The sequence below is a fragment of the Hyperolius riggenbachi genome, chromosome 9 (genome assembly GCF_040937935.1).
Source record: "Hyperolius riggenbachi isolate aHypRig1 chromosome 9, aHypRig1.pri, whole genome shotgun sequence".
Taxonomy (NCBI): domain Eukaryota; kingdom Metazoa; phylum Chordata; class Amphibia; order Anura; family Hyperoliidae; genus Hyperolius; species Hyperolius riggenbachi.
In genome coordinates this window covers 147,018,412-147,043,324 of record NC_090654.1, presented here as the reverse complement: position 1 = coordinate 147,043,324, position 24,913 = coordinate 147,018,412, and the positions used below count along the sequence as shown (strand labels likewise).

At 46.5% G+C, this 24,913-nt stretch overlaps 1 protein-coding gene across 1 annotated transcript in view; it reads right to left on the bottom strand.

Moving 5' to 3' along the window:
* VANGL2 (VANGL planar cell polarity protein 2) overlaps nucleotides 1-24,913 on the bottom strand; it is a 251,628-nt gene that overhangs the window by 214,002 nt on the left and 12,713 nt on the right. The window contains exon 2 of the mRNA XM_068254933.1: nucleotides 4,460-5,234. Coding sequence (XP_068111034.1) covers nucleotides 4,460-5,234 — 775 coding nt within the window. The remainder of the gene's footprint in view (nucleotides 1-4,459; nucleotides 5,235-24,913) is intronic.

The window sequence follows — 24,913 nt, the reverse complement described above, 5'->3', positions numbered from 1 at the left end:
TACTACTTCCGGGTCGCTATGACCCGGAGTAGTACACCTGCGCTGGCACCGGCAGTGCGCGTCCTAGATCGCACTCCTGTTGCCGGGCACTTTCTGCGCATGTGCGTGACGTCATGAGCGACATCACGCTCATGCGCAGAGAGTGCCTGGCAACAGGAGCGCGATATAGGACGCACACCGCCGGGCCAGCGCAGGCGTACTACTCCGGGTCATAGCGACCCGGAAGTAGTACAGGGCCCAGAGAGATTCGCCCGGCTAACGGTTCGGGCCATCTCTACTCACAAGTTAGGGAAAAAAAATACAAGATGTTCTGCACAGTGGAAAATCTCAGAGGATGTAGTCGGAAGCCAAAAGTGACACCTGGCCAGGAGGATAGTGAGAGAGGTGAAAAAGAATCCAAGGATCACCACCAAGGCCATGCTGGTGAATCTGGGCTCTGCTGGTGTCAATGTTTCAAGACAATCCAATGGACACTGCACACCGCTGGGATCCACGGATGCAGACCAAGGAGGATGCCACTTCTCCAGATAAGGCACATAAAAGCTTGCTTAGCCTTTGCATATGCTCATCTAAACAAAGAAGAAGAAGACTTCTGGTCTTCTGTGTTATGGTCTGATGAAACAAAAATAGAATTGTTTGGTCACAATGATGTTTTTTTCATTTGGCGTAAAAAAGGAGAAGCCTTCAACCCAAAGAACACCATCCCCATTTTCAAACATGGTGGTGGGAACCTAATGCTTTGGTGTTTTCCACCCAGTGGACCTGAGAACCTAATCACAGTAAACGGCACTATGAAAAAAAGAGCAATACATGAGGAATCTCAACGACAGCATCAGGCAGTCTGCAGAGAAACTTTGCCTTGGGCACCAGTGGACATTTCAGCATGACAATGACTAAAAACACACAGCAAAAATGGTGAACAAATGGTTAGCAGACGTTTTCGAGCGGCCCAGCCAGAGCCTTGACTTGAATCCAATTGAGAATCTGTGGAAGGAGCTAAACAGCAGGGTGATGACCATCCAACCTATGTAGGTAGAAAAAAACAAAGTATTTTTTACGACCATCCAACCTGAAAGATTTGGAGCTAATTGCTAACGATGAATGGGCAAAAATACCTGTGGAGACATTCAAAAAGCTGGCTTGCAATTATAGGAAGCGTTTGATTGTTGTCATAGCCAATAAAGGCTTTTCTATTGATTATTGAGAAGGGTATAAATAATTTTGGACTGGACACTTTTTGCTCAAATGTAAATAAAAGCTGAGAATTTGTTTCCACAAAAATGCCTTTGGTACATGTTCTTATCTTTTGGGAGACACCTATGTAATTTTCCGTCAAAAATTTACTTGTTGGTTGAATAAAAGTAGCTTTAAGTCAAAATTTTCCAGGGGTATGAATAATTATGGGCAGCACTGTATATATTGTCAATAGCTTTATGCAAGCCTTACAAACACAAATTAGCTCTTACGTTTATAATAAAATGTGTATTTAGTTGCTAATGATCAAATTTACTGATTGTGGTCTATCTCCGTTTTTCTATCATATGTTCTTTCCCTTTGGGTCTTTTCTTTCCCTTTGACAGTTTCAGAAAAAATTACTACATTTAGGAAAACCGTCATAAGGCATCCCATTTTAGTCTGACGGTTCTATGCTTTCCAAGCACTTTGACCTTTCCTTTTCCTAGATACATCTGATGACTCTCAGCCAAAACCAATACAGGAAGTATTGAAAGTTATTGCAAGTATTTGTAATTTTATTAAATAGCTCATGAACCTGAGGAAAAGGTGGTCAAATGGGATAACAATAGCTATAAGCTTAACATAAATTTGTAATATCAATGTTCCTATGCACCATGCCAACAATATTAAATATAGTGAACAAAAGAATGAGGATTGGCTATTGGGTGCATAAGAAAATACAAACAGCTTTATTAAGTATCAAATCTAAAAATCACTGTCACATCATACAAATACTAAATACTCTCAAGATAAAAATATATATATAGCTCAATTCCCCCAGGCATCGCCTTAATGAGTGGAAAAACTGATTGAGGCTGCAGTCCTCAAAAAATACCAATACAGGAGTCCCCTTCAAAGAGGTAAAGATCCAAATGTCCATGGAACAGGGGCCATGCAGATGGATCAAGAATCCCCAATCGTTGATATACTGACAGATTGAGTTCCAAAAACAAAATGTACCAAAATTTCAACGTGCAGGGTGGTATATGGTCATGGGTTTTATAATGAGCCAAATAATGTAATTGCAGCAGTTTCCAAACATGAACTAAGAATGCGCAGTAGGAGAGATTGCATCAGACCAGTGCATGGCTTCAAACTTGTCAAGCGTAGATATGAATAGCAGCAATGAGCAGGTAGCAAGCCAGGTTACAGTTCACATAATGGCTACAGTGCAATGCTGAGGTGTCCCCCAATCGCAGGGACAATGAAGACAGGACAAAGCTTGATAAGTAGCATAGCGTCTGGAGAGTAGATGGCATAAGCAGAAAAGCGCAACAGTTCAAGCAAAAGCAACGATGCTGGTGATGGCAGCAACAGGCCCTTTAGGCATCTGTGAAGAGACATCCAATAGTTACCATCCTGTGAAAAGAGTCCATGTCATCCATGGGGGGTACAGGGGCTCCAAGGTTGATGCCAAGGCGATGCCAGGGAGAGCTAAAAGCTGTCAGGTATGCCTGACATGTTTCGCCGCCTCTCGCGGCCTTTTCAAAGGCTGACAGCAGGTATATGTAAGATAAACGCCGTAATGGCGTATTTGAGCAAATCCCGCGCGTCCAAGTTCCGCCCAGCCACGCCTCCGTGATCGCCCGCATCCAGCTGCGTGCATCCAGTGCGCAAGCGGACAGACGTCAAGTCACGCACCCCGACAAGCAAGGGACGTGTAGACGTGCGTCCGTTGAGGCGCACGTGCGTCCCACCAAGTCCTCCAGGAAGCGCCGAGCGCCCCATCACAGGACAGTGGAGGCGAGACAACGCCCGGAGGCAGGACAGAGGCGGGGAAGGGGGCGGAACATGTAGGACAGCGCGGACAAGTACAAAGTTTCTCTTAAATACCAGAACTATGGCATGTGCTAAACACAAAGCCTGACATGCCACGTATATAATATTAACCATAAGCACAAATATACTCCCATAGCAGGGATAAATACAAAACTGGAGGCACTAAAGATATGGCATAGGATCAAGAAGGATCAAAGCCCATATCGTGCAACCATATTAAACATCAAAAAGAGGAGAGGGGAGCTGCATAAAGTGATGCCAAGGTGAAAGGGCAGTTCACAAGGGAAACCGTTTCCAAAACAAAAACACAAAACACAGGCAAAACCAGCTAGGTCCATATAGTAATGTGCCCAACAGGGCAAGACTCAGACCTATACCACAACGGGTCAGGGAGAGTGCAGGCAAAGGAGGGACAGGAGAGCCACCAGAAGGACAAAAAATGCAGCAGTCAATCAGATCCCAGCTAGTTGGGCAGAAAGACCCTATAGTTAATACTATCATTTAACCCCTTAGGTTCCATTGCCTTCAAATTGAAAATCCATCTGGATTCAAGTTGCAGCAATTTTCTGTCAATATCACCACCTCTGGGGTGTACATGTACTCTGTCCAAGCCCACAAATTTTATGAAGCTAGGGTTGCCTCTATGTTCAAGGTGTACATGGCGGGAAATGGGGGACTTAAAATTGCAGGTCGTGATGTCACCAACATGATCCTTAATCCTCTCCTTAAATGCCCTTGTGGTCTTGCCGATGTAAAAACACCCGCATTTGCAAAATAGGAGATAGACAACGCCTATCGTGTTGCAGTTTACAAAATGTTGCAACCACCATCTACGGCCATTTGGTAACATCACCGACCTACCAATTAAAAGATAACGGCAATATACACAGCCCCCACATGTATATGTCCCCGTTATTGTACAGTGCCTGTTAGGTCCATCCTTACCCCAAAAGTGGCTTGAAGTGAGCATATCTCTCAATGTTTGGCTACGTCTGTATGTAATCTGTGGGACGGGGGCTATAAACTCTGTAAGATTTCTATCGGATGTCAGGATGTGCCAGTGCCGACGAAGAATTCCCTCCACCTCACTTCTTTGGTTGTTAAATCGGGTGATCAAGCGTGTTGTCCCCTTTATGTCGTTTACTTTGGTTTTTTTGACGAGCAAATCTGTACGGTTTGCTGTCTTGGCCCGTTTGTAGGCTTTTTTAAGCCACCTATCCTTATAACCTCGCTCCCTAAAACGGGAGCGTAATAATTTCGCTTCCCTTTCAAAAACAAGATCCTCCGTACAATTACGACGTAACCTCAGATATTGACCTGTAGGTATTCCTCGTATCGTGTGCTCAGGATGAGCACTGTTTGCATGTAAAAAAGCATTGGATGCTGTAGGTTTACGGAATAATTGAGTAGATAGAAGTCCCTCGGCACTGACATCAATCCTTACATCTAGAAAAGGGATGGAGCGTGGATTGCACTCCATGGTGAACTTTAGATTCCAGTCATTTTGATTGAGAATCAATACAAACTCCTCCAGAAGGGTTTTGCCACCCGTCCAGAACATGACCACATCGTCGATGTACCTGTGCCACGATACAATGTGGCACAGGTACTCGACGAGGGCGTCATCCCCGAACAGGTGTCGCTCCCAATCCCCCAGGTACAGGTTGGCAAGCGACGGGGCACAAGTAGTCCCCATCGCCGCCCCCTGCACCTGGAGGTAATAGACCCCGTCAAAAACGAAAACATTATTTTCTAGAATGAATGACAAAAGATCCAATAGAAATTGATTGTGGGGGAACTCACTAATTTCCATTTCAGACAGAAATTTACCCACTGATGTCACCCCCTTTTCCAGTGGGATACTCGAGTAGAGGGCCTCCACATCCAGGGTCACCAGAAGTGTATCCATCGGTAGCTGCAAACCCTCCAGGAGCTCCAGGAGGTGCAGTGTATCACGCACGAAAGATGGAAACCGATGCACATGAGGTTGCAGGTGTTTGTCTACATACACACTAACCTTCTCGGTTAGGGACCCATTACCAGACACAATGGGCCGCCCCGGAGGTCTAGAAAGGCTTTTGTGTACTTTAGGTAAGGCGTAGAACGTCGGTATGACCGGACGTTCCACCTTCAAAGCTGAACCAACCTCAGTTGTAATAATCCCTTCCATGATGGCATCATCAATGATGTCCAAGAGTGCCCGTTGATTCCTAGCGACCCTGGATGCGATACCACTCTCCATTACTCAGAATCCTCTGACACATGTAGGTATATTGCTCCGTATTCATGACCACCACATTCCCCCCCTTATCCGATGGCTTGATGACCAAATCCCTTTTTTCACGCAACTCAGCAAGTGCTGAGACCTCGCTTTCAGAGAGATTTGTCATCTTATTCCTTTCAATCCATATGCCCTGGATATCTTTTTCCACCAAGGAAATAAAAGTGTGTACACTGGGGCATAGAGACGAGGGGGGGAATGCGGTAGATCTTGGACGGAGCTGTTTGTTGATCTGCTCGCTCACCATATTACTGGATAGACTGAGACCAAAAAGGTCCCCGTCATCCACTTGATCATTTTCCTCACTGAGTTTAACTAAATCCATTAGGGCACGATAGTCCCGATTGGACCAATCCTTCCAATCAGTGATCGTTCCCCCCAATGGAGACTCACTTTTCCTCTTACATAGAGTTTTCAAAGTGAGGTTTCGTCCAAATAGGTGTAAGTCCTTCACAAACTCGAAACGGTCCAAGTTACTGGTAGGGCAGAAGCCAAGGCCCTTGGCCAGGAGGTCAGTAACCCCCTGTGACAAGTTGTGGCCCGATAAATTTATAACTTGTAGATTATCTTGGTTGGTAGGTTGATACTTCCCCAAAGGAGCTAGATGGCTGGCTCCCGCTACTCCCCTAAAAAAGCTCCAGAGGAGGACCGAGAATCCGAACCACCACATGCTCCCAGGCAAGATCCACTTTCCTCCTCCTGTGAATCACTAGCACTAGTTGTTAAGTATTTGTTGATAGGGCCAGTTCTAGGTTTATTCCTGCCCTCAACTTTCTCCTTGTCTTTCTTTTTCTTGCTGTCCCTATTCTTGCCTGATGTGGGGAGGCCACCACCCGTGACAGATCTGGTTAGAGGTCGGCCGGGAGCCTGCGGGCCCTGTCCACTGGAGGACACCGAGGCTTCACTGCCTGCTCCCCCAGATGAGTCGGAGTCCTCTACCCTACCGGGGTCAGCTGGAGTTGCAGCAGATGGAATATGTGGCGGATTTTTCGGAGGATTCTTAGGGTTTATTGGTTTTTTGCCTCTAGGGGGCAATTTGTGTCATCTATAGGCGTAACCCAATTTATAAGCAGTCTTGTCACGTTCAAGTTTATTATCCTTTCTAGTGACAAGTTCCTTATTGTATTTCTCAATGTGAGACTTCAATTTACTATTCCTTGTTAGGAATAGAGGATGTTCTCGGACATCTGTTAAAGAATCCAATATATCCACAATTTTTTGGTCAATTTCAGACAAATCCGCCTTTTCCAATTCCTGCATCAAACCCAGCATCACCATAGAACAGTTATCAAAGTTCTCCTCCCATCTCTGTTTGAAATTATCAGGTAGGGTTTTCTTAAAGGGAAAGATTTGTATACGTAGCCATAAGGGTGCCTTCCTTTCTGTTAAATAGTTTTGATTGAATTTGATATTCCACCAAACTCTGCTCTTTTGCTCATACAATTTCTCTAGCTTCCTAAAGCTGGAATTGATCAACTGCTCCGCACTTCTTGCCCCCCTATCACGGGCGCACTCATCCCCCACCCGCCGCACAATGTCCTCCCATCGTAGCATGGCCTTAAGTGCTAATGAAGAGAAAAAAGAAGGGGGAAGACTATATTGGTAATAATTTAAAGTGGACTGCCCCACAAACGTTCACCCTGGCATCAAATGCAACAGATCCCTTGACCAGAAATTCCCGAAAGGGGCTAAAAACCCCAATTTAGTAATATTAAATAGCTCATGAACCTGGGGAAAAGGTGGTCAAATGGGATAACAATAGCTATAAGCTTAACATAAATTTGTAATATCAATGTTCCTATGCACCATGCCAACAATATTAAATATAGTGAACAAAAGAATGAGGATTGGCTATTGGGTGCATAAGAAAATACAAACAGCTTTATTAAGTATCAAATCTAAAAATCACTGTCACATCATACAAATACTAAATACTCTCAAGATAAAAATATATATATAGCTCAATTCCCCCAGGCATCGCCTTAATGAGTGGAAAAACTGATTGAGGCTGCAGTCCTCAAAAAATACCAATACAGGAGTCCCCTTCAAAGAGGTAAAGATCCAAATGTCCATGGAACAGGGGCCATGCAGATGGATCAAGAATCCCCAATCGTTGATATACTGACAGATTGAGTTCCAAAAACAAAATGGACCAAAATTTCAACGTGCAGGGTGGTATATGGTCATGGGTTTTATAATGAGCCAAATAATGTAATTGCAGCAGTTTCCAAACATGAACTAAGAATGCGCAGTAGGAGAGATTGCATCAGACCAGTGCATGGCTTCAAACTTGTCAAGCGTAGATATGAATAGCAGCAATGAGCAGGTAGCAAGCCAGGTTACAGTTCACATAATGGCTACAGTGCAATGCTGAGGTGTCCCCCAATCGCAGGGACAATGAAGATAGGACAAAGCTTGATAAGTAGCATAGCGTCTGGAGAGTAGATGGCATAAGCAGAAAAGCGCAACAGTTCAAGCAAAAGCAACGATGCTGGTGATGGCAGCAACAGGCCCTTTAGGCATCTGTGAAGAGACATCCAATAGTTACCATCCTGTGAAAAGAGTCCATGTCATCCATGGGGGGTACAGGGGCTCCAAGGTTGATGCCAAGGCGATGCCAGGGAGAGCTAAAAGCTGTCAGGTATGCCTGACATGTTTCGCCGCCTCTCGCGGCCTTTTCAAAGGCTGACAGCAGGTATATGTAAGATAAACGCCGTAATGGCGTATTTGAGCAAATCCCGCGCGTCCAAGTTCCGCCCAGCCACGCCTCCGTGATCGCCCGCATCCAGCTGCGTGCATCCAGTGTGCAAGCGGACAGACGTCAAGTCACGCACCCCGACAAGCAAGGGACGTGTAGACGTGCGTCTGTTGAGGCGCACGTGCGTCCCACCAAGTCCTCCAGAAAGCGCCGAGCGCCCAATCACAGGACAGTGGAGGCGAGACAACGCCCGGAGGCAGGACAGAGGCGGGGAAGGGGGCGGAACATGTAGGACAGCGCGGACAAGTACAAAGTTTCTCTTAAATACCAGAACTATGGCATGTGCTAAACATAAAGCCTGACATGCCACGTGTATATAGGGTCTTTCTGCCCAACTAGCTGGGATCTGATTGACTGCTGCATTTTTTGTCCTTCTGGTGGCTCTCCTGTCCCTCCTTTGCCTGCACTCTCCCTGACCCGTTGTGGTATAGGTCTGAGTCTTGCCCTGTTGGGCACATTACTATATGGACCTAGCTGGTTTTGCCTGTGTTTTGTGTTTTTGTTTTGGAAACGGTTTCCCTTGTGAACTGCCCTTTCACCTTGGCATCACTTTATGCAGCTCCCCTCTCCTCTTTTTGATGTTTAATATGGTTGCACGATATGGGCTTTGATCCTTCTTGATCCTATGCCATATCTTTAGTGCCTCCAGTTTTGTATTTATCCCTGCTATGGGAGTATATTTGTGCTTATGGTTAATATTATATACGTGGCATGTCAGGCTTTGTGTTTAGCACATGCCATAGTTCTGGTATTTAAGAGAAACTTTGTACTTGTCCGCGCTGTCCTACATGTTCCGCCCCCTTCCCCGCCTCTGTCCTGCCTCCGGGCGTTGTCTCGCCTCCACTGTCCTGTGATGGGGCGCTCGGCGCTTCCTGGAGGACTTGGTGGGACGCACGTGCGCCTCAACGGACGCACGTCTACACGTCCCTTGCTTGTCGGGGTGCGTGACTTGACGTCTGTCCGCTTGCGCACTGGATGCACGCAGCTGGATGCGGGCGATCACGGAGGCGTGGCTGGGCGGAACTTGGACGCGCGGGATTTGCTCAAATACGCCATTACGGCGTTTATCTTACATATACCTGCTGTCAGCCTTTGAAAAGGCCGCGAGAGGCGGCGAAACATGTCAGGCATACCTGACAGCTTTTAGCTCTCCCTGGCATCGCCTTGGCATCAACCTTGGAGCCCCTGTACCCCCCATGGATGACATGGACTCTTTTCACAGGATGGTAACTATTGGATGTCTCTTCACAGATGCCTAAAGGGCCTGTTGCTGCCATCACCAGCATCGTTGCTTTTGCTTGAACTGTTGCGCTTTTCTGCTTATGCCATCTACTCTCCAGACGCTATGCTACTTATCAAGCTTTGTCCTGTCTTCATTGTCCCTGCGATTGGGGGACACCTCAGCATTGCACTGTAGCCATTATGTGAACTGTAACCTGGCTTGCTACCTGCTCATTGCTGCTATTCATATCTACGCTTGACAAGTTTGAAGCCATGCACTGGTCTGATGCAATCTCTCCTACTGCGCATTCTTAGTTCATGTTTGGAAACTGCTGCAATTACATTATTTGGCTCATTATAAAACCCATGACCATATACCACCCTGCAGGTTGAAATTTTGGTCCATTTTGTTTTTGGAACTCAATCTGTCAGTATATCAACGATTGGGGATTCTTGATCCATCTGCATGGCCCCTGTTCCATGGACATTTGGATCTTTACCTCTTTGAAGGGGACTCCTGTATTGGTATTTTTTGAGGACTGCAGCCTCAATCAGTTTTTCCACTCATTAAGGCGATGCCTGGGGGAATTGAGCTATATATATATTTTTATCTTGAGAGTATTTAGTATTTGTATGATGTGACAGTGATTTTTAGATTTGATACTTAATAAAGCTGTTTGTATTTTCTTATGCACCCAATAGCCAATCCTCATTCTTTTGTTCACTATATTTGTAATTTTAGACTGCTATAAAGGGAAGTTGGTTTTTTTTTAAAAGGTGTCCATGCAATAAGGGCACCCAGAAAACCCAATACTAGAGTATCAGTAAATTTACCAATATTTTACTATTACAGTGAAATTCAGAATGACAATAGTGAAATATTGGTAAAACACACCAATATTTTACTAAAGCTAAAGAACCATCCCACTGCTGATACCTATCTTAACTACTAACTTTAACCATCCATGCCTAACCTTAAACACCCACCCTCCACAAATCTTAACCGTACCCATCACACCCTCGTCGACTGCCACAAACCCCCCCCCCAAAAAAAAACACACAACTTTTCGCTATAGACACCCATTGAAATACCAGCATAGAGGGAACATTTCCCCTCAATGCCGCTAGCGGGCACCAACATTTTCTGTCACTGTTAACCACTTAAGGACTGCAGTCATAAAACCCCTTAAAAGTGGTCTAACACCCAGCATTTCAACTTTGCTTTAAAAGATTACTTACAGCTTATAAACTATTATGCCAGATTTTTTTTTTAGCAGAAATTCACTGAATGGATTAAACATGACATTTTAGTGCTGCATTTAGCTAGAAATCCTCCTCCGTGCTTAGGTTTAGTTACAAATGTATCTATTTACAATGTAATAAACAAACACCTCTCTGAGAGAACAATGAGGGCTTCTCTGGCAGGCTTTTTAGAGGTCTATTTGCATTCCAAACAAAGATACATTTGTAACTAAAGATAAGCACGGATGCGGATTCCTAGTTAAATCCAACACTAAAATGTCATGTTTAACCCATTCAGTGAATTTCTGCTTAAAAACAAATCTGGCATAATAGTTTCTAAGCTGTAAGCAATCTTTTAAAGCAAAGTTGTAATGCTGGGTGTTAAACAGCTTTAAGGGCCAGACACTTTTTTTTCCCATTCAGACCACTGCAGCTTTAACGGTTTATTGCTCGGTCATACAACCTACTATCTAAATGAATTTTACCTCCTTTTCTTGTCACTAATACAGCTTTCTTTTGGTGCTATTTGATTGCTGCTGTGACTTTTAGTTTTTATTATATTCATCAAAAAAGACATGAATTTTGTCAAAAAAAGATTTTCTTTAAAGGGACACTTAAGTCAAACAAAAAAAATGAGTTTTACTCACCTGGGGCTTCCAATAGCCCCCTGCAGCTCTCTGGTGCCCTCGCCGTCTCCCTCCGATCCTCCTGGCCCCGCCGGCAGCCACTTCCTGTTTCGTTGACAGGAGCTGACAGGCTGGGGACGCGAGTGATTCTTCGCGTTTCTGGCCACAATAGCGCCATCTATGCTGCTATAGCATATATCATATACCATATAGCAGCATAGAGGGTGCTAATGTGTCTGGGAACGCAAAGAATCACTCGCGTCCCCAGCCTGTCAGCTCCTGTCACCGAAACAGGAAGTGGCTGCCAGCGGGGCCAGGAGGATCGGAGGGAGACGGCGAGGGCACCGGAGAGCTGCAGGGTGCTATTGGAAGCCCTAGGTGAGTAAAACTCATTTTTCTTTGTTTGACTTAAGTGTCCCTTTAACTTTCTGTGCTGACATTTTTAAAATAAAGTAAAATTTCTATATACATTTTTGTCCAAATTTATTGTGCTACATGTCTGATAAAAAAAAAAAATCCAATAAGTGTATATTTATTGGTTTGGGTAAAAGTTATAGCGTTTACAAACTGACTTTTCTGAACACCTGTCATGTTTCATGAGGTGCTAGAATTCCAGGATAGTATAAATACCCCTCAAATGACCCCATTTTGGAAAGAAGACATCCCAAAGTAAGAGGCATGGTGAGTTCATAGAAGATTTTATTTTTGGTCACAAGTTAGCGGAATGACACTGACGACAAAAAAAAAAAAGTTTCCATTTCTGCTAACTTGTGACAAAAAAAAATTTGAAATCTGCCACGGACTCACTATGCCCCTTCTTTGAATACTATGGGGTGTCTACTTTCCAAAATGGGGTCACTGGTGGGGTGTGTTTACTGTCCTGGCATTTTGGGGAGTGCTAAATTGTAAGCACCCCTGTAAAGCCTAAAGGTGCTCATAGGACTTTGGGCCCCTTAGCGCACCTAGGCTGCAAAAAAGATGTAACACATGTGGTATCGCCGTACTCAGGAGAAATAGTATAATGTGTTTTGGGGTGTATTTTTACACATAACCACGCTGGGTGGGAGAAATCTCTGTAAATTAGATTTTTTTGATTTTTTTTTTTTTACACACAATTGTCCATTTACAGAGATATTTCTCTCACCCAGCATGGGTATGTGTAAAAATACACCCCAAAACACATTATACTACTCCTGAGTACGGTGATACCACATGCGACACTTTTTTGCAGCCTAGGTGCGCTAAGGGGCCCAACGTCCTATGAGTACCTTTAGGATTTCACAGGTCATTTTGAGGCATTTGGTTTCTAGACTACTCCTCACGGTTTAGGGCCCCTAAAATGCCAGGGCAGTATAGGAACCCCACAAGTGACCCCATTTTAGAAAGCAGACACCCCAAGGTATTCCGTTAGGAGTATGGTGAGTTCATAGAAGATTTTATTTTTGTCACAAGTTAGCAGAAATTGATTTTTATTTTTTTTTCACAAAGTGTCATTTTCCACTAACTTGTGACAAAAAATACAATCTTCTATGAACTCACCATACACCTAACTGAATACCTTGGGGTGTCTTCTTTCTAAAATGGGGTCACTTGTGGGGTTCCTATACTGCCCTGGCATTTTAGGGGCCCTAAACCGTGAGGAAACCAAAGTCTGGAAACCAAAAGCCTCAAAATGACTGTTCAGGGGTATAAGCATCTGCAAATTTTGATGACAGGTGGTCTATGAGGGGCCAAATTTTTGGGAACCGGTCATAAGCAGGGTGGCCTCTTAGATGACAGGTTGTATGGGCACTGAAGTGCAGGAAGCGCAGGATGTTCTCAAATCGTGACCTGGACATGGCAGCAGAGAACATGGGCATGTGATGTATTGGGTGCGTAGACCAATAAGACCGCAATACATTCTTTTTGACTAGACCCATGTTAAGGAGAAGGCCCCCCAAAAAAATGTTACGTTCAGAAACTTGGAGTGATTTTCACCGAAAAGGCTGGGCATGGTAGCTTCTTGGATTGGCGGTTGCGTATTGTGTGGCATAACGGTTGGTCTCAGCCACAATTAGGTCATAGACACCACAGTGATCAGAAAAAAAAAATTCTGTCACTGCGGTGGGGTGGGTGAGGGTTTGGCCGGGTAATCAGAAGCCCGCAGGGGGCAGATTAGGGCCTGATCTAAAGGATAGGAGTGCTAGGGGGTGACAGGTGGTGACAGGAGGTGATTGATGGGTGTCTCAGGGGTTGATTAGAGGGGAGAATAGATTCAATCAATGCACTGGGGAGGTGATCGGAAGGGGGTCTGAGGGGGATCTGAGGGTTTGGCCGAGTGATCAGGAGACCACACGGGGCAAATTAGGGCCTGATCTGATGGGTAGGTGTGCTGGGGGGGGGGGGCGCGACAGGAGGTGATTGATGGGTGTCTCAGGGCATGATTAGAGGGGGGAATAGATGCAAGCAATGCACTGGGGAGGTGATCAGGGGGTGGGGAGGGGGGTCTGAGGGTGATCTGAGGGTGTGGGTGGGTAATTGGGTGCCTGCAAGGGGCAGATGAGGGTCTGATCTGATGGGTATGATGGGTAGCAGTGACAGGTGGTGACGGGGTGATTGATGGGTGATCAGTGGGTGATTAGAGGGGAGAACAGATGTAAATAATGCACTGGGGAGGTGATCAGGAGGGGTCTGAGGTCGATCTGAGGGTGTCGGCGGGTGTTTGGGTGCCCGCAGTGGGTGAAAGGAGGTGATTGGTGGGTGTCTCAGGGGGTGATTAGAGGGGAGAATACATGCAATCAATGCACTGGGGAGGTGATCAGAAGGGGGGTCTGAGGGTTTGGCCGAGTGATCAGGAGACCACACAGGGAAAATTAGGGCCTGATCTGATGGGTAGGTGTGCTAGAGGGTGATTGATGGGTGTCTCAGGGTCTGATGGGTAGCAGTGACAGGTGGTGATTGATGGGTGATCAGTGGGTGATTAGAGGGGAGAACGGATGTAATAAATGCACTGGGGAGGTGATCGCGTGTGGGGGGACAGGGGTCTGAGGGTGACAGGGGGTGACTTAGTAATTGAAAGGTGATCAGGGCGTGAATAGAGGGGAGAATAGATGCAAGCAATGCACTGGCGAGGTGATCGGGGGGAGGGGGGTAGTCTGAGGGTGATCTGAGCATATGGGCGGGTGATTGGGTGCCCACAAGGGGCAGATGAGGGTCTGATCTGATGGGTATGATGGGTAGCAGTGACAGGTGGTGACAGGGGGTGATTGATGGGTGATCAGTGGGTGATTAGAGGGGAGAACGGATGTAAATAATGCACTGGGGAGGTGATAAGGGGGGGTCTGAGGGCAATCTGAGGGTATGGGCGGGTACTTGGGTGCCCGCAAGGGGCAGATTAGGGACTGATCTGATGGGTAGCAGTGACAGGTGGTGATTGATGGGTGATCAGTGGGTGATTACAGGGGAGGATAGATGTATACAGTACGGGGGGGGGGGTGATCAGGAGCCCCCAGGGGGCAGATATAGGACCTAATCTAAAATACAGTGTTGACAGATAGGCTGGAGTCTGCAGGGTGCTGTGGGCGATCAGTTGGCAGAGTGTGTATGTGTATGTGTATGTGTGTGTGTGTGTGTGTGTGTGTGTGTGTGTGTGTGTGTGTGTGTGTGTGTGTGTGTGTGTGTGTGTGTGTGTGTGTGTGTGTGTGTGTGTGTGTGTGTGTTTACCAAGGGGACTGCCTCCTGCCCTGGTGGTCCCTCGATCACTGGGACCACAGGGCAGGAGGCAGCCTGTATAATATGCTTTGTATACAAAGCGTATTATACGCTTACTATGCTATGCGCCAGATGGGGGGTTAACAACCCGCTGGCGGGTTGACGTCTCGGGTGGGCGGAGCCTAATGCTGGCGTATGCGCGCGATCCCTGGCAATTCAGTCCCCCAGTAGCCGCCGCTGATAGGCGTTACGCGGTCCTGGGGGTGCCACTTTGCCGCCGCCCATAGGTAGTGGGCGGTCGGCAAGTTGTTAATAGCATGCCATAGATTGATATGCTGCACCTTCTTCACCAGCCTTAAAGGAGTCATCGGGGGGAAAATGCTAATAGAAGTGGTACTTACCGGGGGCTTCCTCCAGCTCCAAGCTCCCAGGACGTCCCTCGCCGCAGCTCTGCCCGCAGGTCCGTCCCGGTCCCCGGCGATGACCCAGTCCGCTCCAGCCCACGTGGTGGTGATTGACAGCGCCACTGGAGTTCGCTCTGACGTCAATCGCCGGGGACCGGGACAGACCTGCGGCGAACGGCTGCGGGCAGAGCTGCGGCGAGGGACGTCCTGGGAGCTTGGAGCTGGAGGAAGCCCCTGGTAAGTACCACTTATATTAGCATTTCCCCCCTGATGACTCCTTTAAGCAGAGCAGGGTAAAAAAAAATACATTGATCATTTTAATATCCAAAATTTAGCAAACAGTGTTTAGACTAACGCTCTACAATGATTCTCATGCATTTAAAACAACGATCATGATGGATCACATTGGCAGATAATTCACAGTCAGCAGTGTGTACAGAGCTATGAACGATTGTTAAACGTTTTGTCCGTGAAGTCTACAGCACTTGTCACATGTTAAATGTCGTTTAAAGTATTACTGTAGGGGGGGGGGGGGGGGGGTCAGGGGAAAATGAGTTGAACTTACCCGGGGCTTCTAATGGTCCCCCACAGACATCCTGTGCCCGCGCAGCCACTCACCGATGCTCCGGCCCCGCCTCCGGTTCACTTCTGGAATTTCAGACTTTAAAGTCTGAAAACCACTGCGCATGCGTTGCCATGTCCTTGATCCCGCTGATGTCACCAGGAGCATACTGCGCAGGCCCAGTATGGTCTGCGCCTGTGTAGTACACTCCTGGTGACATCAGTGGGATCGAGGACATGGCAACGCAGGCGCAGTGGTTTTCTGACTTTTAAGTCTGAAATTCCAGAAGTGAACTGGAGGTGGAGCCGGAGCATCGGTGAGTGGCTGTGCGGGCACAGGATGTCTGCGGGGGACCATTAGAAGCCCCGGGTAAGTTCAACTCATTTTCCCCTGACCCCCCTACAGTATCCCTTTAATGCTCAGATCATTTATTGTACTGCCCGTCAACACATCACATTGTGTACATATTACAAAAGATAGATTGTGGCATGATTGTTTTGTCGGGTGAGTCACAAGATCTATTTCAGTGGGTACGTGTGATCTGCTCAGCTGCCTGTGCAGGCAGGCAGCTTTTTGACCATTGTTTAGGTTTGCATGCTGCAGGACTCTGGAAAGAAGAGCTTCTGTCAGTTTTGCAGCTTGTGCTTGCAGAAGAATTTGCATACGTTGTCATGCAAATTGCCCGGCCACATTCATTGGAGGCGTGTACTATAAGTACTATGTGTTTCCCACAATGCTTGGCTGGTCATAAGGATTTTGTCCTATGTAACACTCCCGGAGGAGTGTCAGCCTTACTCTCTGAAGATCAGCTTAGAGTAATTCCTGGAAAACTGCACTAGGCAGGTTTCCTTCGTGCAGTTAGGATTGCTTATCTGTTTGTTTGTTCTGTTGCCATTGTCCTGTCCCAACGGTGGTCGACAGGAAATGGTTCTGATCTCTGTTCTTGGAGTATAGCTGGTGCAGCGGTTGCTACCAGCTATCTCTTCTGATCTGTCTCCTTGGATCGCGCTAGCCACTTTTTCGATAGCGCTGTGGATCCTTCTGTTCTGTCTCCTTGGATCGCGCTAGCCACTTTTCGCTAGCGCTGTGGATCCTTCTGTTCTGCTACTCTGTACCTGGATCGCGCTAGCCACTTTCGCTAGTGCTGTGGATCCTATTTCTTGCTTGTCCCTGTTTTCGTGTATCTGTCTTGTCTGCTACGAACGCTTGCTGGAGGCTCGGTGAGGTAACCGTTAAGCAATCGCTCGCGTCCTCTGTTTCATGTTTGTTTGTCAACGGTTAGTTAGGCGTGCTTGTCTCTATTGTGCTTATTACGTGGAGACTGCGCATAACCGCGTGCACTGTTGCGAATGAGTGCGGTGTTCGCGGTTAGCTAGCGTTTGTTATTTTCCATATCTCCTCATTGTATTATTTGCTGTGCCTTTGCTAACCTTGTATTCTGTTCTGATCTGCCTTGTGTCACGTCTGGCGATCGCACCTCTCGCGATCATGTTCCTGTTTCATATCTGCTGTTGTGTGCACTATCGCGGGGTGGCGACTAGGTTGGCGCACACACATACAACCTGTCCCTTTGCTCGTCTCATTCACAATCGCCTCTCTTGCGATTGCGTTCTGCGCTTCGTTCAATTCCTGTCTGGCATTTGTGGAGGTACAGAGGATTGGTTCCTCTGCACTCCCCAGCGCTATCTGCCGACAGGAATTTTCCCTCTACGGGTGCGTAGCACCTTTTGCTGGGTGCCTGCAAATATACGCTTGTGGAGGATTTCCGCCGTGTCAGCGCACGCGTTGTGCGCTGATCACGGAGAAAGTTCCACAATCGTTACAGTATGACCAGCCCAACCCAAAACCTCAGTGTAGACGGAAATTCCGATTTGTACGATTTTGTCGAGTTTGGGTCCTGTGTCTTTAAGAGCTTTAAAAGGCTTAACTCAGAGACCAAGGCGGAATTTCTTTCTGAATGTGTGAGGTTTTGTCTGGATCCCACCTTTCAGATTACTGATCCGTCTACGTCGGCTCTTCAGTTTGCCTATGTGCTCTTAAAAGACGATTTGTTCACCTGGGCATATGATGTGCTAAAAAATAATTCTTGGAATGGTAATCTGTATCAGTTGCTTGCAGTGATATTCTCTCACTGGTTTAAACTGCCTGGCTTACCACCTGCTCTGATTAAATGTGTAGCTGCTGATAAGTCAGCTGATCTTTCCCTTCCATGCAAAACTTTTCAGTATGACAATCAGTTCAATTTGTCTGTTGCCACTTCAGGTTTTAAACAGCAGACATGCAAAGTGGCTAAAAAGAGAAAAACTAAAAAACGCAAGCATCGGAATAAAACACTCCCTATTGATGTTTGTAATGATGTTGTTCCGTCTCCGGCTTTTCTGCCCCAATCCAAAGCTTATGTGGATCCTGCTATAGGTAGGATCGCACACTATATTAAAGCAGTTAAAAAATCTGTTCTTGTTCCTGAACTCCACCCCTATGGAGATTATTTGGATACTGGCCTGTTTGAACCCCCATTTGCTTCCTGGGATATTGGGGCCTTGCTGGAGGAATTCGATTTTGATTGGAAAGTTTTTTGCGATTTTTACATCGCAAAAAGCCAGGATGTCTTGAATGATTGTCTCGATTCTATGTACCTTTTGATTGATTCCGATGAATGTGACGAGGGTGATGTGGATCTGGTGATCTATGTATGGCAAACGATTTTGGATGAGTTGCACACACACCAACCAATTGATTCCAATAAAGAGACATCGTTGTCGGATGATTGTTCCTGCCTTTCTGGGGTAAAGCATGAGAGTCTTGACTTTGTGCAATCTGAAATGAATGAGTGTGCCGCTGTGGTTGATTCCTGTGCGAATCCTGAAGGATTCTCTCCTGACAGTGTGCAGTTTGAATCTGTGCGATCAGATGCCTGTTTTTCGGATGTTCCTGCAGATTGTGATCGGCATGAGTCTGCCGGTTTCCTCAAGGATGGGTGGGATCCTTTGTCATTTAGAAACAGATCTTTGAGATCTTCCGTCTGTGACCCTGCTATGGGGAAAAGTTCTCGACTATGCAGCGTCAAAAGTAAAATTAATATGCCTAATAAAAAGTTTATCCTGTTGATGTCGCCATTTCTTCTACAGATGAGTCTCTGTCTCACCCTGTTCACACATGTAAGGGCCCGTTGCCTGGTGACAGTTGCTCCAGTGTTTCGGTCCTAGATGCCTTGCAGTCTGCTCCGCAGATCGCGGAGGTTTGCGCTATGGAAGCGTCAGTTTCACAACCTAAAGTGAATTTTGATTCGCATGTTTTGTGTTCTGGTTCCTCGGATTCGACATTGTTAGCCGAATCTAAGAGTGAGACAGCGCTTCGGTTTTGCGAATCTGATGCTGAACCTTCTTTGCCTTATTCAGAGACGCTTTCTCTGAACCTGCCCTGTACCATGAATGAATTAGTAGTAGCACAAAAATGGTCCTCACCCAACAGGATCCAGCCAGTCAATATTATTCCGGGCCCAATGGCTCCTATCCTAGACTGCTGTGTATGGGCCTCAAACTTAAGCACCAAGCTTAAACAACCAAAGAGAAAATCAAGCTTTTTGAGGCCTCATGATCCTTGGAAAAATGTGTATAAATGCTTTATTGGTCACAAAAATCACAGTGCGCTGAACTTTTTAAAAGCAATTAAAAACTTTTTGGGGACCCCGGGGCGCCCCCACACACCTCCTCACAGTCACACTGCCAGTCACACAGAGCAGTCGCTACAACTACGTCTCGCTGCAAAAATTAAATTAACCTCACTGCAGCCCAAGCACAGTTGATTCCGCTCATACAGAGCTGATTTCTCTGTCGCTCTACAGGATTCTATGCAACTTGAAACTTGCTGTGTTGTATCGAGGTTTGTTAAGGATATGCACTCAGGCTAAGCTTATTCCTCAATCCCAGGTAAAGTTGGGGCCCATCAAAGCATCCAGCTCCAATAGCATGTAACCATTACACGAAAGTCCTCAAACCGTTTTCCAGCTGGTGCAAACAAAATCAAGCAGGCAGACTTCTAAGCATTGTAAACGTCAGCTCTTAGCAGTCTTTGTGCTGCGCAGCAGCGAGCAGACAACGGGCACAGGTTACCTTGATAGCCCGCCGACCCGCGGGTCCCCCTCACTCCGCTCCGGCCGCAGACTCCACAGTGGTCTTCCTTATGCCTGTATGTGACGCAGCAATCCGCGTGTGCAGCACCCTGCTCCAGGCTGGCTTCATACGCGATCAAAACCGCTTCCCGCAGCCGACTAACAGCGGCATAGTGAGACAGCGGGGATCCAACGCGGACATATCGAGGAGGTAGTTGAGGCCGGCCTCCCAGGGTTCCTCCCACTTACATGTTTCGCCCAATTGGGCTTCCTCAGAGTGACGTCAGGGGGAGTGGTTGCCTGGCTCATAGGCTTTGTATATCCAGGGAATTATCACGTGATCCTTCTCCAGTGGCCATCTTTTTTACTGGAACGGAGTTTGTACTTGCCCATTTTTCAAAGCGTCTATATGTTTATGGCTCTAGTAAAGTTCTTCCATTTGTGTGCATATAATTAAGGTTCCAATTATCAGGAAGGGTAAGGAAAAACGGACGGGACGTGTAATGCATGTGAGTGTTTATCTGTTGTGAGGGAGCAGCAGAACTACTGATGGTAAGAAAGCGTGCTATTGTGCTAAGCGCTACAATTGTCAGAACTAATGTTTCCTGTTGATCTAGATATATGCTCTCCCCTGTTCCTTCTTCCTCCCTCTCCCTCCCCCTCCCTCCCTCCCGTCCCGTCCGTTTTTCCTTACCCTTCCTGATAATTGGAACCTTAATTATATGCACACAAATGGAAGAACTTTACTAGAGCCATAAACATATAGACGCTTTGAAAAATGGGCAAGTACAAACTCCGTTCCAGTAAAAAAGATGGCCACTGGAGAAGGATCACGTGATAATTCCCTGGATATAAAAAGCCTATGAGCCAGGCAACCACTCCCCCTGACGTCACTCTGAGGAAGCCCAATTGGGCGAAACATGTAAGTGGGAGGAACCCTGGGAGGCCGGCCTCAACTACCTCCTCGATATGTCCGCGTTGGATCCCCGCTGTCTCACTATGCCGCTGTTAGTCGGCTGCGGGAAGCGGTTTTGATCGCGTATGAAGCCAGCCTGGAGCAGGGTGCTGCACACGCGGATTGCTGCGTCACATACAGGCATAAGGAAGACCACTGTGGAGTCTGCGGCCGGAGCGGAGTGAGGGGGACCCGCGGGTCGGCGGGCTATCAAGGTAACCTGTGCCCGTTGTCTGCTCGCTGCTGCGCAGCACAAAGACTGCTAAGAGCTGACGTTTACAATGCTTAGAAGTCTGCCTGCTTGATTTTGTTTGCACCAGCTGGAAAACGGTTTGAGGACTTTCGTGTAATGGTTACATGCTATTGGAGCTGGATGCTTTGATGGGCCCCAACTTTACCTGGGATTGAGGAATAAGCTTAGCCTGAGTGCATATCCTTAACAAACCTCGATACAACACAGCAAGTTTCAAGTTGCATAGAATCCTGTAGAGCGACAGAGAAATCAGCTCTGTATGAGCGGAATCAACTGTGCTTGGGCTGCAGTGAGGTTAATTTAATTTTTGCAGCGAGACGTAGTTGTAGCGACTGCTCTGTGTGACTGGCAGTGTGACTGTGAGGAGGTGTGTGGGGGCGCCCCGGGGTCCCCAAAAAGTTTTTAATTGCTTTTAAAAAGTTCAGCGCACTGTGATTTTTGTGACCAATAAAGCATTTATACACATTTTTCCAAGGATCATGAGGCCTCAAAAAGCTTGATTTTCTCTTTGGTTGTTTAAGCTGTACCATGAATGAAAACATGTTTTTCTTTCACACTGACGTTTGTGAGCCCCTTTCTTGCTCTGAGAGAAGTGCTGATTCTGCACCCTGTACTTTGGATGAGTCAATGTGGCCTTGCTCAGAATCCCCTGCAGTGTCCCTAGAGGCTCGTCTAGGTATTGCCACGATACTCACCTGTTGTTCTGCAGTTTTGGAGTTACAAGCTAGTTTGACTGCCACACAGAATTCTGGGTACAGCGAGGCCTTGTTTGATGTTCTGGAGGTCTCAGAGTTCCTCCCAAAGGGTGCAGAACTTGTAGGAGATGTCTCCTGCCCCCCAAGTCCTTCTGAGGTTTTGCCCTCTTCCGTGGGCATTGCTGCCTTGCTGGCTACCTTTTCAGCTCTGGTGGAGCTTCAGTCATGGGTAGTCAATGATGAATTTCTGTCAGATACCATTACAGTCATTGAGATCTCTAAGCCTGAGATCGAGTCTTCTTTTGAAAGTCCAGTACCTGTGACCTCTACTCGTGATGTTTTTCTGCCCAGTCCTGGTTTTGGTCTGGTCGTGCCGGACTCTGAGGTTGGCAGTTCCCGACATGTCCTGAGGTTTCTCCTGTGCTGGTGTACCCCAGTGTGCTCTGTGACCCAGAAAGCCCAAGTGTGCCTCGGTTACCAGCATACTCAGATGCTTCCTTGGTGGAGACATGTTCTGATTTAGCCTGCCTGCTTGCATGCCCAGAAGTGGTCCCTGAAAGTCTTGATCTTGATGGGTGTCCTCGTAATTCTGAATCCGGAATGGTCATTGGTTCCATGGGGGTTCTTGGTAATTCTCCATGTGAGCCTGGTGATTGTTCTGCCCTCTTGGGATCTCTGTGGAGCTTCAAAAGGTTCTGGGAGATTCCGGGAGAAATTTTGCTTGGTACCCTGGATAAGATCAACAGTGGCTTTTGTGTTGTAAGGGACACTTCGAACAGGTATTGTGGCAAGTTTGGTATTTTCGGACGCTCCTTGGAAGGTGGTGGGTATCGTCTGGAGGGTGTCGATGGCTTCTTCTCTGGTGTTCACAGTCCTGATGGGCGTTATGCTAAGACTTGTAGTGCTGAAGGGCATGTTTCGGTGGCTTCGGTTTCCGATGAGGTCGGTTTCGGGTGGACTGACTCTGGAATTGGACCTTGTCGGGCTGTCCCGACCTTCATGAGTCTTCGGTTGGAGTCTTTTGCTAATAGCAGTTTTGAGGGTCGTCTGGAATTCGACCCTGGAGGGGGGGGGGGGGGTACTGTGATGATCTGCTCAGCTGCCTGTGCAGGCAGGCAGCTTTTTGACCATTGTTTAGGTTTGCATGCTGCAGGACTCTGGAAAGAAGAGCTTCTGTCAGTTTTGCAGCTTGTGTTTGCAGAAGAATTTGCATACGTTGTCATGCAAATTGCCTGGCCACATTCATTGGAGGCATGTACTATAAGTACTATGTGTTTCCCACAATGCTTGGCTGGTCATAAGGATTTTGTCCTATGTAACACTCCCGGAGGAGTGTCAGCCTTACTCTCTGTTTGAAGATCAGCTTAGAGTAATTCCTGGAAAACTGCACTAGGCAGGTTTCCATAGTGCAGTTAGGATTGCTTATCTGTTTGTTTGTTCTGTTGCCATTGTCCTGTCCCAAAGGTGGTCGACAGGAAATGGTTCTGATCTCTGTTTTTGGAGTATAGCTGGTGCAGCGGTTGCTACCAGCTATCTCTTCTGATCTGTCTCCTTGGATCGCGCTAGCCACTTTCCGCTAGCGCTGTGGATCCTTCTGTTCTGTCTCCTTAGATCGCGCTAGCCACTTTCCGCTAGTGCTGTGGATCCTTCTGTTCTGCTACTCTGTACCTGGATCGCGCTAGCCACTTTCGCTAGTGCTGTGGCTCCTATCTCTCGCTTGTCCCTGTTTTCGTGTATCTGTCTTGTCTGCTACGAACGCTTGCTGGAGGCTCGGTGAGGTAACCGTTAAGCAAGCGCTCGCGTCCTCTGTTTCATGCTTGTCTGTCAATGGTTAGTTAGGCGTGCTTAAGAGTTAACCAGGTATGCAAGTGGCCATTTCTCTCCAAATGGGACTTACTCTGATTCACTAAGGAATTAGCTTATAAGTGCAGAGGATGGCTACAAAGGTCAATAGTTCATATGTTTTAGCTCTGGGGCACTGAGACTAAATGTAAGGCTGTTTTATGAATATGAGACAAAATAGCTTTAAATAACATCTGTGATGAATTTACAGCACATTAAATATTTGTACTAATGACAGGAACATATCTCTTCATTTAAATTGCATTGGAAAAAGGTCCACAGGACCACTTCAAAGCTACATTTTTAACCTTTATTAAACAGAAAATTGGGGCATTGGAGTTCTGCTTCACCATGAGCTTACTGGGCAATCTGTAACTGTCTGTATGCATGTTGCATTATTGTGGCTCTGTATAATTAACAAGTAGGCACATCATCGCCAGCCAGTTTATTTCCTCCTTGGGTTTTCTACAAGAGAAAAATATGTTCATGCATGTTAACATTTCAACATTTTGTTCAAATTGGTGTGTGGGCATTTTCCGAGAAACAAGAGACTTTTGAGTTGAAGTTTGGGCACTGTCTCGAAAACTTTTGAAAACGTTCGCCTTCACTGCTCTATTGTGTCAAAATATTAGAAGAATGTGATCATCCATCTGATAATAAAGACATCAGTCTAGTGGAAAGACCAGTACTTGAATGCTTCTTACAGTCCTCAGAGGTCATCCCAGGATAAAGTAGGGTTTGCAAGCTAGGAATCTGGCAAATTTCGGGTTCAGGAGCAAAGCTTGAGTGCCACTTTCACGTGGATAGGAAGCCTTTTGATTCATATTCCTGGGTAATTGGGAGTTTATCCTAAATAAAGTACATAAAATGGTAACCTACCAACTGACTTTCTTTAATGTTTACTCCAAACAATGCCAAATAAGGGGATACATTCACAATCAACTTTATGTGCTGAAAGGAAGTGTGTATGCAGGAACACTGAACAATAGTACCCACTTCCTATGTGAAAGGGTTGCACTTCCCTTGTAATTCTGTCAAAGTAGGCTTATAATAGACCTCTGGTAGTGTGCCTGCTGGAATCCTGGGCAGGGGGATTAAAAGTATGGAACCTAATCTCCAGTCTAAAATGATGCTGAGTAACCATTGGTTGTAAAAATGTATTTTCAGTGTTTTATAGAAATGTGAGAATTGTCCTCACACTTCATATCTGGCAATACAGTGTCCCTCGAAGCGGAATCAGCAAGGGGGAGAATAAAAT